This window comes from Protomyctophum bolini, assembly GCF_963924005.1.
Source record: "Protomyctophum bolini genome assembly, chromosome: 7".
NCBI classification, from domain to species: Eukaryota; Metazoa; Chordata; class Actinopteri; order Myctophiformes; family Myctophidae; genus Protomyctophum; species Protomyctophum bolini.
In genome coordinates, this window is record NC_137868.1 from 6,672,168 (window position 1) to 6,691,616 (window position 19,449).

Genomic DNA, 19,449 nt, shown 5'->3' on the forward strand with positions numbered 1-19,449 from the left:
AGCAAAATTCAGATATTTATTCACAATATGGTGAATTTGCAGATTGTGGAAGGTTGCATGGCAAACAAACATGGAGGACGAGGAGAGCAGTCCAGGCAGGAAGCAGGCAGAAGAGCAGGCAGTAGAACAGGTGAGCTGGGTTCTGGTTCTGGAGGAGAGGAGAAGAGCTTCAGTTTGCAGGAAACACAGGAGCAGATACTAGGAAATATAACTAGACTATAACTTCACTATAGAACATAAACACTGGCTAGAGTCAAGCTATAGTATACTACCATGAAAGGTTGAACAATGATCTGACGATGAGTGGAGTTTAGACCAGGGTATAAATACTGTCAGGGCTGAAGAGGTGATGGCCGGCAGGTGTGTCAATTGAGTGCGATGAGGAGGTGACCACAGACAGGTGTGCCAAGGCTGGAAGCTGGGAGGAAAGCCGACGCCCACACACAGCCACAGTATGGCAACACAAGAGCCCCATACTGTGACAATGTCTGTCTCTCAGCTCTCCTACCACTCTCCTGGATATAGTATTGGCTTCATGAAAGCCTTTACACTAGTATATACAGTAAGTGTTAATCCAGTTGACCATAAAAATATCCACCATATAATCTCTTACTATATATATGAAGGCACAGTATGTCTCCATTGTGTAATTGGAGGTCAGTGTATAACAAATTAAAATGTAACACTTTTACACTTACACAACACAATTATTACAACCGTCTTTTACACCCTTAAGCTCAGGGCTTCAAAATAAAATAATAGGCCAACACTGACTGACCCATCTGTTGCATACTTTTGTTTATTATGTGGAGCAGTGATGCATACTGCATCCTATACATTGAGAAAGGCTGCAATCGTGCTAGGAGGTCCTGGGATGCAATAATACTGTACTCAGTACTGTACTCTAACATTGTTGAAGTAGGACTCAGTCATAAAATGTCCCTGGGACCCCTCTAAAACATGGGTTTTCAACAGGTGGTCCGTGGACCACTGGTGGTCCGTGAAGGTATTGCATGTGGTCCTTTATTATTATTTATTGTATTGCCCACAAGTTGAGAAACAATGCAGTAATTAATGACGTGGTGACATATGATGACTCAAGAACTTACACAGAAAGGTGTAGTTATAGAATCTCAAGGGAAAACTACCGGATTGCCTGGTTGAGTCACCATTATAAGGAAATGTGACCATAATGAATTGCACGTCGACTGCTCGCTCATACATACAGTAAGTTACAATGAACAGCAACGTGATTTTAATTAATTTCTCCCCCACACCACGCCCACCACACCCTCCCAACACAACAGTGGTCCCCAGGTTGATTCTCAGTCAGGGTGGTGGTCCCTGGTTCACATTGAAAACCTGGTGGAGTGGTTCTGCTGTTTTGCTGAAGTTATTGGTACCTGTCTTGTGATTAGCAAAATGTGTCCACCTGTGTCTTGTTTGGCTGCAGCCAATCACGTGTTAATTGTCCTTGCTGGCGCTCAACGGTGTCCTGTTAGTCTGTGTCTATTTAAACCTCCCTGTGTTTCAGTTCAGTGTCCCTTAGCTTGTTGGCAGTGTGTTCCTTCCTGCCCCTGTGTGTTCTCGCTGTTGTTTTGCATAGCAATACATCTTCATTGGGCTTGATCAGGCTGTCTGTGTGGGTTCTGCTTCTGGCTCCCAACCTGACACATTGTGACTGTGATACTGTCAGATGAGTAAAGAAAGACAATAGTGACTGTCATGGCTGAGAACTATAAGTAATCCATGGTAATTTGTTAAGAATTCTGGCCTAACTAAACATATATTTTCAAATTTTAAAGATGCCACTAACACTATATACACTTCAGGGGAATCAGAAGTGCTTTGAAGGCTAGAAGGCTTTGATTCTGAGCTGACAAGGAGACAAGTTGTTGCCCCAGGTGTCCGAGGCTTGCGCTGCAATGTTGATGTTGATCTTTTCCCAACACACACAGTGACACAGACAGAAGATGAAGAAAATACAGTGACGAGTAGGAACACTTATGGTTACACAGGTTAATGCACTTGCTATATTAAACAAAAGCTTTCCCCACAAATAGAACAGCAGAAAAGGCAAGTTTATAGCCTATAATTAAATTATCCAGGGAGGTTGGTTCTCTGTGCACACGCAATCTCTTTTTCAGCTACTGTACACCCTGCTTGTAACACCCAGGACTCTAACACCTATGACTCTGGGGAGATACGAGACTTTTTGAGTTCATCAGGCTGAGGAGGTTGTGAGCCACATAACCCCTCACAATCTATTTAAAACAGATTGTGAGGGGGAGCATTCGTACGCACGCACACACACACACACACACACACACACACACACACGCACACACACACACACACACACACACACACACACACACACACACACACACACACACACACACACACACACAATTTTTACAGGAAAATACAGGAAGCAGAGCTGGAGGTATCCACACTTTTCCTGGGCTGTGTGTGTGCTCCAGTTCCTGTCGATTTGATCCAATGAAAGCCAATGAAACTGGTCAGATGACCAATGATATCCAATTAAATCAACAGGAACTGGAGCACACACAGCCCAGGAAAAGTGTGGATACAGCAGAGACTAAAATGTTGAGGATGGATATAGGATCACGAAGGATCATGAACATCAGAGGGACAGACAGCGCATGTCAGATGTTTTGGAGATAAAGCCAGAGAGGCCAGACTGAGAAGGTTTGGACACGTATACAGATGAGGGATAGTGAGTAGATATAACGGTAGAAGGATGTTGAGTTTGGAACTGCCCAGCAGGAGGCCTAGAGAAGATGTTTATGGATGTAGTGAAAGAGGACATGAAGTTAGTGGGTGTGAGAGAAGAGGAGGCAGAGGACAGGGTGAGATGGAGGCAGATGATTCGCTGTGGCGACCCCTGAAGGAAAACAAGGCTAACGTCATGTCCCCTCCCGCTCCCTCAGATCTGGTGATGCAAACCTCCTCGACGTCCCCAAGACCAAACTCCAGACATGGGGTGACAGAGCATTTGTCTTTTGCTGCCCCAACCTTGTGGAATGCCCTCCCTAAGGCACTCAAAGATGCCCCCACCCTCCAAACCTTCAAAACCGCCCTCAAGACCCACCTCTTCAACATTGCCTTCCCTAGCTAACCCTTTTCACTGTCTTTTAATTAATTTATTAGCTTCTAGTGATTATTTATTTTTCTATTAAAGTTGTTTTTATTGGTGTTGTTCTCTGTAAAGACCCCCCATGTAAAGCATCTTTGGGTACTCAGAAAAGTGCTATATAAGTTGGAGATATTATTATTATTATTATTAAGAACAGAAATGAACAGGAACAGAACATGCTGCATCTCGTATCATTGTGCACAGACGTCAGTCAGTCTCTCTATACGGTTAAGTAGTTGTTGGTCATCATATCACGGATATCAATATGCCTTATTGGTACTGTACTGGACTGATCAGTGATTGACCACTGCATGGGTCAAGCATAGGTCATAGTTCATGACACCTCTGACCCATCGATGACACAATAAGCCATGCTTACACGTGTTAAGGATTACATCATAACTAAGGGCATTAACACTAATAATGCCCATAAAGCGCTGCTTTCGTGCTATATTACTGACCCATTAATGATCTGAGGTCAAGGATTAAATCATAACCGCCGGGTATTAAAGATAATACCCAGTGGTGGAAAAAGTATGCACGTGTTTTACTTAAGTAAAAGTATATCAATACGGCAATGTATAAATACTTTTATCATTTTGAAAAAATAGCAGATCGGCAAGCTCACAATATGCGTCACATCGGGACACATTGTGAGCTTGTAGATCGACTATAGTGTCAAATATATATACTGTAGGGATGAAGCGGTTAATTCATGATTTGTAATAATAATCCAAATCAACATTAACCCATTCTGACCTGAGATCAGATTCATACGAGGTTTCCACTGGACACACACTGGTCTGATTAACCCATTCTGACCTGAGATCAGATTCTAAAAATGTCAGTCGTTCTTCGAATTTTTCAAAAATAGCAGACCTACAAGCTCGTATCGCGCCACTCGGTGGCGCGATATGAGCTTGTAGATCTGCTATTTTTCAATACATAAAGCGTAACATGATGCTAACACCAAAATGGGTGCCCGGTCAGAATGGGTTAAGTAACTATATAGTAACTAAAGCTGTCAAATAAATGTAGTGGAGTAGAAGTGAAAGTATGGGAAATTGGAAATACTCAAGTACAAATACCTCGAACGTGTACTTAAGTACAGCACTTAAATAAATGTATACTTAATTACTTTACACCACTGCTATCCATAATATGCTGGTTCATTCCTGACCAAGAGGTCAACAGTATGAGGTCAGGGTGGGGTCAGTTGGTGTAATGTAGCACGCACACGCGCACGCACACACTGGCACACACACGTACACACACACACACACACACACACACACACACACACACACACACACACACACACACACACACACACACACACACACACACACACACACACACACACACGCACACACACACACACACACACACACACTTCACAAGTGTAAATAATGTATTTCTTGTTGTTTTTGTTTCTGTTATTTTCCATACCTATATGTTTGATTACTTTGTCTTGCTATTTGTATATTACTATTTGTTAAATTGTATATTAACCTTGGTGAGAACCACATATAAGCCCTCCCTGGGTTTCTTTTCTCACCTGCACTCACTTCTCTTTTATTAATGTTACCTTTTTGTACTGTTTTTTATTGTGCGAAATAAACTAAACTAAACTAAAACCACATGAACCCTATAGCACAGTGGTTCTCAAACCTTGTCATGTTAAGGACCCCCCAAATTGACCCCCATTTTGAAAAGATATGCCATAAGAGAAGCTTTGGGCGATTCTCAACCACTTTAAGGGAAGTTGTATTTATATACAACGCAGTTTCGGGAGAAGAGACCTCCTTCCGCTTGACCTTAACCACTCCTTCCTCATTATCAACCACTCCTCCCTCCTCATCAAACTCACCTGCCTTTCATTATCACCCGGCCAATATCCCCGGTGCAATCACCACAGCATAAATACACCTGCGATCTCTCAACCAAGTTGTTTGTTCTGCTCCACGACAGACCAAACATGGGTTGTGAGTACTGCACTTGTAGCTCGGCTATTTTCACTATTCTTCAAAATCGCCATCCTCCTCCTCCACCCCAACCTCCTCCTTCCGCCTCGACTCTCTAGGAATCCAGGGGATGGAGTGACGGAGCAGAGACGACCAACCGCTCATTCCGAGTAGAGCAAAGATGACCGTCAGTGTCACATTCTCTCTCCCCCTCAGTCTGTGACTCCACCATGGCCACTCCCACATTCATTTCCACCACACTGCAGTCCCATTTACACACCTGTCTTCAACTCCCTCGTCAGCCCACCTGTGAACACTTTGCCAATCAACCTGCTCCGATAAAACTGGACTCTTCACAAACACTCATTGTCAGTTCATAGTTTGATGTCATGGTTGCTTGTCTGTGGATTCCTGTTATGACTGCATTGTCATTTTGCAATTGCCTGATTCCTGCCTACTACTTCAGTGTAAGATCTGCCTTATTCTTTATTAAATACTTTATTATCTACTTATCTACTACTTGTTTGTTGTTACTCTGCACTTGGGTTCGACTCTGTCTACATCCATGACAGTCAGCTCCTGTTAATCTTGAGCGAAGGTGTGCTCTCTTACTAAGTGAAGAGGCTTATATTGATTTTTTTATTCATCTTTATGACCCCAACTCTCACCTTAGGAAGCACAAGTGTCTATTTAAATACAAGTGTTTTTGACTGGGGGGGTCATATTTTGACGGCAGTATAACGGCCCGTCATAATTTCCCTATCTAAAGATTGGACAGTGATTTAAAATTTTGTATTAATCCTTAGGGCCTCAAATCACCCCTTAGAAAGTATGAGTGTGTATTTAAATACAAAGTGTTTTTGACTCGGGGGTCACATTTTGACAGTCATATTTTGGCCTGTCATAATTTCACCCCCCTATCTAATAATAATTAGATATAGGACAGCATTAGCATTAGTAATTTTGTATTCATCCTTAGGGCACCTAAATCAAGTGTCTATTTCAAACACAAAGTGTTTTTTGACTGCAGAAACTGCCTGTCATTGTCATGGACTAAAAGTACAATATTTGCCTCTGAGATGATGCAGTAAAGTAGAAGTATAAAAGTTTTGGAAATACTCAAGTAAAGTACAAATACCTTCAAGATTTTTACTCGTGTATTTACTTGGTTACTTTGCATGCACTGACACTGACTGATGGCACATTACGCTGACATTCATAAAGGACATTTCTCCATTACAGTATACGCAACTACGTCTGCATGGCGAAACAGACGTTGCATGGGGGTTCTGTTACCCAGAAGGCATTGCTGCTGCGTTTGGGTCTGTTCCCGCTGGTATGTATGTGAATGTCGGGGCGGGACAGCAGAGGACACGAGGACACTTGCAGCCGGAGGAGAGACAAATACAACACTTCACTGTGGTGTATAAGGTCAAACCCGCACTAATGAGACAATACATGCTGTCCTACTGTCTGTCTCTCCTACACTGTCTCCCTCTCAGCTGTCCTATACTGTCTGTCTCTCCTACACTGTCTCCCTCTCAGCTGTCCTATACTGTCTGTCTCTCCTACACTGTCTCCCTCTCAGCTGTCCTACTGTCGGTCTCTCCTACACTGTCTCCCTCTCAGCTGTCCTACTGTCTGTCTCTCCTACACTGTCTCCCTCTCAGCTGCCCTACTGTCTGTCTCTCTTACACTGCATGTCTCCCTCTCAGCTGTCCTACTGTCTGTCTCTCCTACACTGTCTCCCTCTCAGCTGTCCTACTGTCTGTCTCTCCTACACCGTCTCCCTCTCAGCTGTCCTACTGTCTGTCTCTCCTACACTGTCTCCCTCTCAGCTGTCCTACTGTCTGTCTCTCCTACACTGTCTCCCTCTCAGCTGTCCTACTGTCTGTCTCTCCTACACTGTCTCCCTCTCAGCTGTCCTACTGTCTGTCTCTCCTACACTGTCTCCCTCTCAGCTGTCCTACTGTCTGTCTCTCCTACACTGTCTCCCTCTCAGTTGCCCTACTGTCTGTCTCTCCTACACTGTCTCCCCCTCTCAGCGCGTGTGTGTGTGTGTGTGTGTGTGTGTGTGTGTGTGTGTGTGTGTGTGTGTGTGTGTGTGTGTGTGTGTGTGTGTGTGTGTGTGTGTGTGTGTGTGTGTGTGTGTGTGTGTGTGTGTGTGTGTGTGTGCACTGTGCATATGATTGTATTTCCATGTTGTACAGCTCCGACCTGATGACTCAATTATGTGATATCTCCTCTGACCTCAGTACACACATATACACGTGACACATATATACACACGCACACACTCACACACACTTACACACACTCGCTCGCTCGCACGCGCGCACACGCGACACAGCACATACATACACTCACAGAGGGAGACGTGGGTGCAAGGAGGCACATCCAATTCCACGTACATTGAAGTGTCCTAAGAAATAGTAAGAGCCATGCGTCATGCGAGCAGTGCATTGACTAAGACAGACAGTTACAGAGTTTCCCATGCACGGTGCAGGGGTGCAGCAGAATACTTATATGTTTGGAATTCATCAATACCAGTAAGACGCGCAAACGCGGGAAGCGAACGCAGCTGAGACCTGATCTGCTAGGTCTCATAGTAAGTGCTCATTGCGTTCACAATCACTGCGTTCGCAATCACTGCGTTCGCAACTACAGCGGTGCCTGTTGGGCACTGGCCTACTTGGAACGATGCAAGTTGTGAATGCATGCCCCGCCACACAGTTATTATGTGTCCCTTTTATGCCCATATATGGTGTTCTTTGTCAGGTACATGCATGCCCAAATATGGAGTCCTTGCAGATGTCTATGAACATAATTGTGATGTCAGAACAGGCCATGCTCCATATATGGAGATATATGGGTGTGCGGTCAAAACTCATGAGTGGAGCATAAACTCATAAATGGAGCATGAGTCTTCAACAAGACACTTCAGACAACTACATCTCCCAGAGTGCATCAGCTGCAAGATGGCTGCTGGTGCTCATTTGGGTGATTGAACACCTGTTAAAGGCTGGTGGTGGTGTCTCTCACACAAAAAACAAACAAGCAAGCTGAAGGTCTACCCAGGAGCTCTACCCCAAAGACGCCAATGGTCTGTTATATTTAATGCTTATTCTACTTCTGCTTAATGCTTAATGTTACTTAATGCTTAATGTGGTTAAAATCAGGCTAATTGTCTGTTTAGTAGCTTGAACTGCTTCAGTCTGAAGTGGGGAGGGAACACATCAACTTGCTTGAGGGTTGGATTTAATTTATGTTTAAAAGTATCTATCTCTTTACAAAATAAGACTAAGTTAGAAATGTTAAAATGATTTAAGAATTTTAAAGACTAGGCTACTAAAAATGTGGACAATTCATGTTAAAGGTTTAAAATGCCTTGTTAAGGTTAGGGTATAACATTTATAGATAGATGTTCCTTCAGTTTAACCGTCTTAGACCCTCTATACTGAATCGGACCTATAAGTCCTTTTTCCTTTTCAATCTACGTACACTAAATTGCTTATTTCCCCCCAGAATCGTGATGATGGGGTTCAAGTGGTTAAACGTCTATAAAGTATAAAGTTATTTTCAACCTGTCCTATAATGGAACGTTTTCTCGTCTCAGTCGGTAAAACATTTGCATATTTTCCGTACCGTAATAATATGTAATATGAGCTAGTAATGTAATTCAGGGGTGCCGTCCGTGGATGAAAAAGGTTACTTACAGGGGTGACCTTGAGCCAAGGAGAACCTGTCTCTGCTCTAATAATACCATGCAGTAAGACGCGTTAACGTGGGAAGCGAACGCAGCTGTTGTGGCAGTCTGACACACACACACACACAGACCTTTTTTCATTTTTATTTTGCGTGCATGTTTATTTTGTGTGTGTGATACAGCTGCGCCCTCTGGTGGCGGGCGGGTGGTGTAGCAGCGGGACAGACAGACAGACAGACAGACAGACAGACACACAGACATGATCTGCAGGGTCTCATTATAGTTAGTGCTCACTGCGTTCGCAATGACTTGACCAATGTCACAGATCTATCGCGTGGCATTCTTTTGAACAGAGCACAGATTTGGCTTTCGGACCGTGCATAATGCCTACAGTGTTTTTGTTTTCCTGTGTGTGTATCGTTAGGGAACCATGTGACATATTTCTGCTATGTCCTTTTTTCTCTCTCTTTTTATCGTATCAATTCTATGTCATTGTTTCTGGCTTTACTTGTCTTTATGTTGTCCTAAGTGTCTGTATGACCACACCGTGGTGTTCACATAAAATACCAATATAAAGTATTAAAATAAAATAAAAATCCCATTCACTTCACACTGGGGTGTGGTTTTGTTTGTATAGGATAAAATGAAGAAAATTAAACCTTTCGCCCCTTTTTTATTTCAACCTATAAATACAACAACGTTTCGCCCCTCCGGGCTTTCTCAAGTTCATTCCACCGTCTTCTTCATTTTTAGTAATTTTTTTGGATCCAGCACCGTATTCTGAAAGTGGGATGTGCATAGCGTTTTCCTGCTTTACATTTTGTTTGTAGGATATGCATACCGGTAGTTCATTTCTAAATAATCTACTGGAGGGGCCACCGTCATGTTCTTCTTCTTCTTTTTGACGTTGGAGGGGACATGTTCCCTTCGTCTTCCCCGGCAAGATCAGCAGAGTCCATGTCGACAGGAGAGATGATCAGAGGAGTAGAGTTTGTACCGTTATAATGAAAGCATGGACTGAGAAACGGATAGAGTTTCTCAGTGAAGGTGCAGCCAGTGAAAGAGTAGAGATGAAGTCTCGCCTCGACGTCATAAAAGGAGACCAGACCCTCCTCGTAATCCACGAACACTCCCACTGTCTGGACCTTCTCTCTTGGAGAGAGGACGTCACCGAAAGGCTCATTCACTGTAAGGTTTCCATTGGTCAAGCTTATAGTCCAGTAACCATATTCAGGATACAGTCTGACTAGTTGTTTCCTGTTGCTGGACTCTCTGACCAGACCTAAATCCCAGCGAGTCTTCCGCTTAACCTGAACCTCGTAGTAAAACCTTCCTGAAGAGAAACTCTGTTGTCCTAAGACGTTGGGACATCGAGAGTATCTCTCTCTGTTGTTTGGGAGATTCTTCTTAATGAACCCGTGATGCACTTGTTTTCCATCCTCAGACAGGACGAGTTCACAGTGTGCTGTATCAGGGTCCAGAGTTACATCCACTGCATACTGCTGGATCCTCCTCAGCTCAACATCACACAGCTCCTTCTCCATCTCCATGTCCAGCTGAGCCACAGCTGTCCTAAGGATCCCCGTATATGAAGGCTGATGGACGTTGACATTTGTCCAGTCCTTGTTGGCCGGCGGAGGGGTGTCGATGAGGTGGTCGTCAGTGTGTGACGGCTGCCTCAGCTCAGAGCACCTCTTCTCTAGCAGAGTGATGTCTTTTCGCAGCTCTTCGACGAAGCCTTGAGCCCGTTTCTCTGTTGTTTCGTGCTTCTCTTTAATCGCGGCCTGGCTCCTCTCACTGTAGCTCACCAGAAACGTGTGGAGAGCAGCGACGATCTGCACACGGTCTGCCCTACTGAGCTCTACTGACCGGTTGAACTCCTGAATCTTCACTCGTCTCTGCTGGATCATCTGCCGAACTTCATCCTCGGTCTTTGCTTCGTATTCTTCTTTCCACTTGCGACTCCTGAACTGACGAACCATCTCGGAAATAAATGTGTTGACGGATGCTTTCGGCCTCCTACCGAAGGTTTCTTTACAAAGTGGACACTGGAACACAGCATTAGTGTCCCAGTAGTGTGTGATGCAGGATTTGCAGTAGTTGTGTCCACAAGGAATGGTGAATGGATCGGTCCACACATCCAGGCAGATGGAACACAGGTAGTGCTTTTCGGACAGGAGACAACTGGCAGACGCCATTTCTACAGTACAAGGAACGCAGGAAATATTGTACAATGTTAAACGATCCAGGAATGTTGTAATATTACAGCAGGATATGACCTTTCAGCGTCGCTCCGCTTTAAATGAATGATAATGAAAATCTATGACGCTGATCTTTTAGTGTTGGACCTCTGACGTCACGCTCATGTCACCGTGACTCAGACATGACCATACAAGGAGTTCCCAATGCAGCTATACGCCCAAATATGGAGTGTGTTGTGATGTCTGACCTCATTGTGTCGTCACGGCATCAGGCGTAAATAAATCAGTCCGCTCCATATATGGACACAACAAGGGCCACGCCCTTATATGATGACATGTACTGATGACATCAGGGAAATACAGATATCTCCATATATGGACATACAGTATAATGATGACATCAGGGATCTCCATATATGGGCATAAAACAGACAAGGACCGACTGATACGGAGATCTCCATATATGGGCATAAAAGAGACAAGGACCGACTGATACAGAGATCTCCATATATGGGCATAAAACAGACGAGGACCGACTGATACAGAGATCTCCATATATGGGCATAAAACAGACGAGGACCGACTGATACGGAGATCTCCATATATGGGCATAAAACAGACAAGGACCGACTGATACGGAGATCTCCATATATGGGCATAAAACAGACAAGGACCGACTGATACAGAGATCTCCTTATATGGGCATAAAACAGACAAGGACCGACTGATACAGAGATCTCCTTATATGGGCATAAAACAGACAAGGACCGACTGATACAGAGATCTCCATATATGGGCATAAAACAGAGGACCGACTGATACAGAGATCTCCATATATGGGCATAAAACAGACAAGGACCGACTGATACAGAGATCTCCATATATGGGCATAAAACAGACAAGGACCGACTGATACAGAGATCTCCATATATGGGCATAAAAGAGACCAGGACCGACTGATACGGAGATCTCCATAGTATGGGCATAAAAGAGACAAGGACCGACTGATACAGAGATCTCCATATATGGGCATAAAACAGAGGACCGACTGATACAGAGATCTCCATATATGGGCATAAAACAGACAAGGACCGACTGATACAGAGATCTCCTTATATGGGCATAAAAGAGACAAGGACCGACTGATACGGAGATCTCCATATATGGGCATAAAACAGACAAGGACCGACTGATACGGAGATCTCCATATATGGGCATAAAACAGACAAGGACCGACTGATACGGAGATCTCCATATATGGGCATAAAACAGACAAGGACCGACTGATACAGAGATCTCCATATATGGGCGTAAAACAGACAAGGACCGACTGATGCAGAGATCTCCATATATGGGCATAAAACAGACAAGGACCGACTGATACAGAGATCTCCATATATGGGCATAAAACAGACGAGGACCGACTGATACAGAGATCTCCATATATGGGCATAAAACAGACAAGGACCGACTGATACAGAGATCTCCATATATGGGCATAAAAGAGACAAGGACCGACTGATACAGAGATCTCCATATATGGGCATAAAACAGACGAGGACCGACTGATACAGAGATCTCCATATATGGGCATAAAACAGACAAGGACCGACTGATACAGAGATCTCCATATATGGGCATAAAACAGACAAGGACCGACTGATACAGAGATCTCCATATATGGGCATAAAAGAGACAAGGACCGACTGATACAGAGATCTCCATATATGGGCATAAAACAGACAAGGACCGACTGATACAGAGATCTCCATATATGGGCATAAAACAGAGGACCGACTGATACAGAGATCTCCATATATGGGCATAAAACAGACAAGGACCGACTGATACGGAGATCTCCATATATGGGCATAAAACAGACAAGGACCGACTGATACAGAGATCTCCATATATGGGCATAAAACAGACGAGGACCGACTGATACAGAGATCTCCATATATGGGCATAAAACAGACAAGGACCGACTGATACAGAGATCTCCATATATGGGCATAAAACAGACAAGGACCGACTGATACAGAGATCTCCATATATGGGCATAAAAGAGACAAGGACCGACTGATACAGAGATCTCCATATATGGGCATAAAACAGACAAGGACCGACTGATACAGAGATCTCCATATATGGGCATAAAACAGACAAGGACCGACTGATACGGAGATCTCCATATATGGGCATAAAACAGACCAGGACCGACTGATACAGAGATCTCCATATATGGGCATAAAACAGACAAGGACCGACTGATACAGAGATCTCCATATATGGGCATAAAACAGACAAGGACCGACTGATACGGAGATCTCCATATATGGGCATAAAAGAGACAAGGACCGACTGATACAGAGATCTCCATATATGGGCATAAAACAGACAAGGACCGACTGATACAGAGATCTCCATATATGGGCATAAAACAGACAAGGACCGACTGATACAGAGATCTCCATATATGGGCATAAAACAGACAAGGACCGACTGATACAGAGATCTCCATATATGGGCATAAAACAGACAAGGACCGACTGATACAGAGATCTCCATATATGGGCATAAAAGAGACAAGGACCGACTGATACAGAGATCTCCATATATGGGCATAAAACAGACAAGGACCGACTGATACAGAGATCTCCATATATGGGCATAAAACAGACAAGGACCGACTGATACGGAGATCTCCATATATGGGCATAAAACAGACAAGGACTGACTGATACAGAGATCTCCATAGTATGGGCATAAAAGAGTCATTGATTAATTGATTAACTGATTGATTGATTGATTGATTCATTGCAAGCACTGGAGAACTATTGGTTCACCGATCAGAGCCCCCTACCGTATTGGTGAAAATGCGCTAGGACTCACTGCGTGAGTTAACGGGCCATTATGGGCACTGTATTTTGCCCGTAAACCTCAAGCTTAGCGGGCATAATATACAGTTAATATACGGTAATATACGTACAGGTCTGATGGTGTACAATTCGGGAGTTTACAGGAGTTTGTTGGAAACAGTTTACCGGGAGTTTCCTGTAATATACACATCTGTATTCCATGCTTTTAGCTCCTAGCAATCCATCGGTTGGATTAGCTATGACGTTTCCACACTTCCTATACGGTCTGAATGGGTTAAAAAGGGGGGGAAAACTGCCGATCTACAAGCTCACATGTCGTGATGCTCACAACATGTTGCAATGCATCTGTAACAACTCCCTTGCACATGGAAATAGTACCCTGGTCTTTCAAGTCTTTTGTCAAAATACCAGTCCCTATAAAAATGGCAACTCAAGTACAATGAATGATTGCAGACCAGTGGCACTGACTTCAGTGGCATGGAACTACTGGTTCTTCAGTCCATTCCTGATCTCATTGGATGCCCTACCGTATATACAGTTTGCCTACCGTAAAATTAGATCTGTGGATGATGCTGTACATGGCACTGGCACTTCCATCGGAACTCTTGGACAAAAGCGACACGCATACTTGTATTATGGTCTTTCTGGATTACAGCTCGGCTTTCAGCATAATGCAGTATGGTATGAATTTTATGAAACGTTATACCATGAACACCCACCTGCAATTAGATATTGGACTTCTTGATAGACAGGCTATATACACGTTGTGAGGATGGGAAATAAGAGCTCAGCCGAGCTCACAGTTAGTACTGGAACACCTCAGGGCTGCATGCCTATAACGCTATGCCGTGTACACACATTTCCACCCGGAAGAGTAACATTATAACAAAATATGCCGATGACACGACCATCCTAGCTGGGCCTTATTAAGGGAGACGACTATAGTCAGGCTACAGAGAACATGATCAACATGAGGACAACATGACCTCGTCCTCAACGTGGACAAAACAAAAGGCAGTCATTCTGGATTGTGGGAAGGGTACCTCACACACTGTGACAACTCACCATCAAGGGCACAGCGGTGGAGAGCAGGCAGACAGCTTTAAGTTCCGTAATTGGCCTTCATGTGTCACACAATCTGAGCTGGACTGCTGCGGCTCCACTTCATTAGGATGCTGAAGAAGGCCCGGGCTCAGTCCTCGATCAGCCTCTCACTCTGGCCCGTACCGAGGAGACTCAGTCCTCGATCAGCCTCTCACTCTGGCCTGTACCGAGGAGACTCAGTCCTCAGCCTCTCACTCTGGCCAATCATCAAAAAAAAAAAAAAAAACGTTTTCATGTCAAAGGATCCCCAAAATGTAAATGTATAAATGTATCCATACGAACCCGAAGAGAGCTTCAGCCTCACGTGTGGATTTCACTGCACGTTACAAACAAGTGACTGGCACTATACAAATAAAGTCTATTCTGGTCTATTCTTACGAGCTTGTAGGTCTGCTATTTTAGAAAAATCGAAGAATGACTGACATTTTTAGAATCTGATCTCAGGTCAGAATGGGTTAATCAGACCAGCGTGTGTGTGTCCAGTGGAAAAACCTCGTATGAATCTGATCTCAGGTCAGAATGGGTTATAGCCCATTTGGCTTCAGGAGCGTATATAGCAGACAGAGGCTACTACATGGCAGAAGTGAATCTAAATCATTATATGATTATGAGCTACATATGCACACATTTTTTATATTGTTCATTCACCATTAAGGAATGTTTTACTTGAGTCATTGTGAAAAGACAGAGTAAGGATAAACATAAAGTTATTTCTTGGGTGATGTAAAGTGCCTTGGATGAAGGCTTTATATATAAGTTCTGTCTTATGTAACAGCACATAAGTACACACACACACACACACACACACACACACACACACACACACACACACACACACACTCTCTCTCAGCTACTGTCAATCTGTCTCAGATTTATTCTTGTCAAGACTCTCTCTCTCTCTCTCTCTCTTTCTCTCCCCCCTGTCTTTCATCACGTTCTTGTCTTCTCTAAGTTTAGCTCTAATTTGCTATTTCTGATGCAACATGTGGACTGTACAGTACAGACAGACACCAGATGGCTCTCATCTGTCTATCTTTAAATGCACCAAGTCTCTCTCTGTCTGTCTGTCTGTCTGTCTGTCTGTCTGTCTGTCTGTCTGTCTGTCTGTCTGTCTGTCTGTCTGTCTGTCTGTCTGTCTGTCTGTCTGTCTGTCTGTCTGTCTGTCTGTACGTCTGTCTGTCTGTCTGTACGTCTGTCTGTGTGTAATCCACGTAACTCGAGAACCGTTCGCCCCACAGACTTCAAACTTGACACACCAGCGTGCCACACCACCTCAGGGGGTGCAGGGCCCGGTGTCTAGTCGGTCGGACCCACGGTTCTCCAGACCCGCCCCAAAAAGGCTTCTGCCCGGGCTCTGTCTCATGGACAGAGCCCCTCGGCGGTTTTGAAAAATCGAAGAACGACTGACATTTTTTTAGAATCTGATCTCAGGTCAGAATGGGTTAATCAGACCAGTGTGTGTCCAGTCAGTGGAAACCTCGTATGAATCTGATCTCAGGTCAGAATGGGTTAATCAGACCAGTGTGTGTCCAGTCAGTGGAAACCTCGTATATGAATCTGATCTCAGGTCAGAATTGGTTGTTATGGGTGTGTGTTCTCCTCCTGCCCTGCAGGAACAGTTGCTGTCTTTGATTCACTTTGAGCGGTGGAGCACAATGCACTTATTTATACGAGGCTGTCACTCACGTCTCGGGACACGCCCCCAACGCGTTGCATTTTGTGAATGTCCCGCACTGTGAGCATCCATTCCGCGCGCAGCTGGCGGTGCAGCCCCAAATAGGCCCTACAGTAAGTACAGTATGGTAATGGGCGACGATCCACATGAGGTCTAGTATTTTCAAATGGGGGTCCGCAGGCTAATGAGTATCATTTTGGGGGACCTTGACATGACACGGTTTGGGAACCACTGCCTTATACGCGGCAACCGGAACAGGAAGCACCTACTGTACTGTACCCTGCCTCCCGTGTCACCGTGGAGAATTATTAAGATGGTAATTCATCTCCACAGCAATTCTGTCTGCTCTAACATCCCAATTCAGCGATCCTCAATGACGAGTAACAAAATCACCTGCTGTTCGTGTGTTTGTGTGTTTGTGTGTGTGTGTGTGTGTGTGTGTGTGCGTGCGCTCGTGGGTGTGCATGCGTGTAAGTGTGACATTGTGACATCAACCCTCTGCCATGGATGACGCGTGTGTTAAATCCGGCATGCACACAGACACATACGCACTCATGCTCACCTACACACACGCATACACACACACACACACACACACACACACAAACCCGCCCCACGTATATGGCACAGGGTTATGTGGTCAGATACGTGTTAAGTGGTCAGATGGCTGGACTGTGAATGCCCAAGTGGTACTGTTCTAGAGAAAGGTTGAGAGCCACTGGTCTACTTAACATGCACACACACTACAGTCACTTGTTGGATCAGTGTGAAGTGAGCGGTGCCTTTGGTGATCAGGATGGCATAGGGTGACCCACATGACGTCACAGGGGGGCGTAATGATAAATAATAACTAGGAAATAGTCAAAATACTGTAACCGTAAACTAACAGATTATTTTGCATTTTAGATGAAACAGTTACTTTAGGTACCTTTCCCAAAACAATGGCGTCACTTAGTTTTATAAGACCTATATTTACTTGCGCAAGCAGAGCGTGCAAGTACTGTGGGCGTCCAGGTGATTATAGTCAGCTCCATATATGGAGATCCATGTGTTGTACCAACTTGATTCATTTGCAAGTGTGACTTGCGTCACGGCATGACGGCAACCACACTGGTTATCATGAGACTGTCACAATAATGTTCATTCCGACATGGGGAAGGGCCCATATATGGGGAAGGGCCCATATATGGGATGTCGTCTTCCGTCTCAGCGCGAAACGATCCACTGATCAAATAACTACCCGATTAAGACGGATGCCTTCCTGTGCTGGCACGCGAACCCACGTAGAGCCTAAGGGCCGAAAGACGCTCTCATAATTCTCTGAAGGCATTCTTCTTCTTCTCGCCGTGTGGAGTCGAACCGAACGGCGTGCGGTCTCTGAGGCACGTGTCCAAGACCTCGACCACCGCTTTCTCTGCCTCTTCTCCGGTGAGAAGAGGCCGAACACTCAGGACAGAACGCACGGCACGCCTCTGGACACACTGCTCCGTGAGACACTCCCCGCTGAGGTTATACGCCCGGACCTCTGCACAGGCCAAGTGTTTTAACCTCGTCCAGTCCACGCGTCCCAGGCAGTGGTCAAAGGCGTGGATGAGCTCATGCACGACGGCGCCGGTCACTTGGGACTGACTGCGAATGTTGTTCTGACATATGACAATCATGGAGGGTGGCTTTGACCTGAAGTACGCCAGCCGAGTGACCCTGGAACAATCTGCACAGTAGATGCCATGGCCAAACGACTGTGGACATCCTGAACCTGCCATGATTCTAAGTAGCTGTTTTGCGTGTGGACTGGATGTCATAGCGAACTGTACCTTGGCCTTACACGTGCTGTGTCTGTGTTCGAGTGTTCTATTCCTCCTGTCAGCCAGGTTGTAGCCGTAGTCCTCTTCAGTCGGAGCCATAGTATTGTTTCGGAGTCCTGTGGGATGTACTGTAGGAGGGAGTTTCTCTCGGATCAACCACCACTTCGGTAATAATCAAGCTCTGATGCAGGAGGTTGAGTCACTCGGCGGTCAGCGGGAGCTGCTTGGGTCACTCGGCGGTCGGCGGGAGCGTCGTGCACTACTGCAGGTCCAGGAGAAGTGACTGACCGACTGCTCCAATGCAGTATTGTCATTGGCACCTGTGACATCACGGCTTGTGACATCACCTCTCCATATTATGTGTTGTGATCTTCATCGAAGGCCATAATATTATAATATGGCCTTCTATGAAGATCACAACACTGACCTCATAAATTCCTGGATAGCCGTACATGTTGGCGCGCCATGCAGCACAGGAAGGAATCTGTCTTAATCGGGTAGTTATTCAGCAGCGGATCGTTTCGCGCTGAGACGTAGACGACATCCCATATATGGGCCCTTCCCCATGTCGGAATGCACATTATTGTGACAGTCTCATGATAACCAGTGTGGTTGCCGTCACCATGACGCAAGTCACACTTGCTATAATCACCTGGAGAAGATAACGACACTGTCTTCATCAAACCCTGGATAGCCATACATGGTTTGACAACCCATGCCAGTTATCCCACATGGGCTACCTGTGGGATAACTGGCCAGCCCATGCCAGTTAGCCCACATGTAGCCCATGTGGGACCTACATTGGTGTGCCCACTTCCAACCCATGCCAGTTAGCCCACATGTAGCCCATGTGGGACCTACATGGGTGTGCCCACTTCCAACCCATGCCAGTTAGCCCACATGTAGCCCATGTGGGACCTACATGGGTGTGCCCACTTCCAACCCATGCCAGTTA

General features: G+C 45.1%; 2 protein-coding genes across 2 annotated transcripts; both read right to left on the reverse strand.

The window, feature by feature from the left end:
- Positions 1-9,711: 9,711 nt before the first annotated feature.
- On the reverse strand, positions 9,712-11,028 carry LOC308317984 (zinc-binding protein A33-like; the record flags this gene model as incomplete). The annotated part of the gene is made up of 1 exon (XM_080767331.1): positions 9,712-11,028. The coding sequence occupies one exon, from the start codon at positions 11,026-11,028 to the stop codon at positions 9,712-9,714; it is 1,317 nt and encodes a 438-aa protein (XP_080623457.1).
- Positions 11,029-17,999: 6,971 nt separating this feature from the next.
- Positions 18,000-18,593, reverse strand: LOC308317985 (mitochondrial inner membrane protease ATP23 homolog; the record flags this gene model as incomplete). Its single annotated transcript, XM_080767332.1, has 1 exon — positions 18,000-18,593. One exon carries the CDS (start codon positions 18,591-18,593, stop codon positions 18,000-18,002), a length of 594 nt encoding a protein of 197 aa, XP_080623458.1.
- Positions 18,594-19,449: the final 856 nt, after the last annotated feature.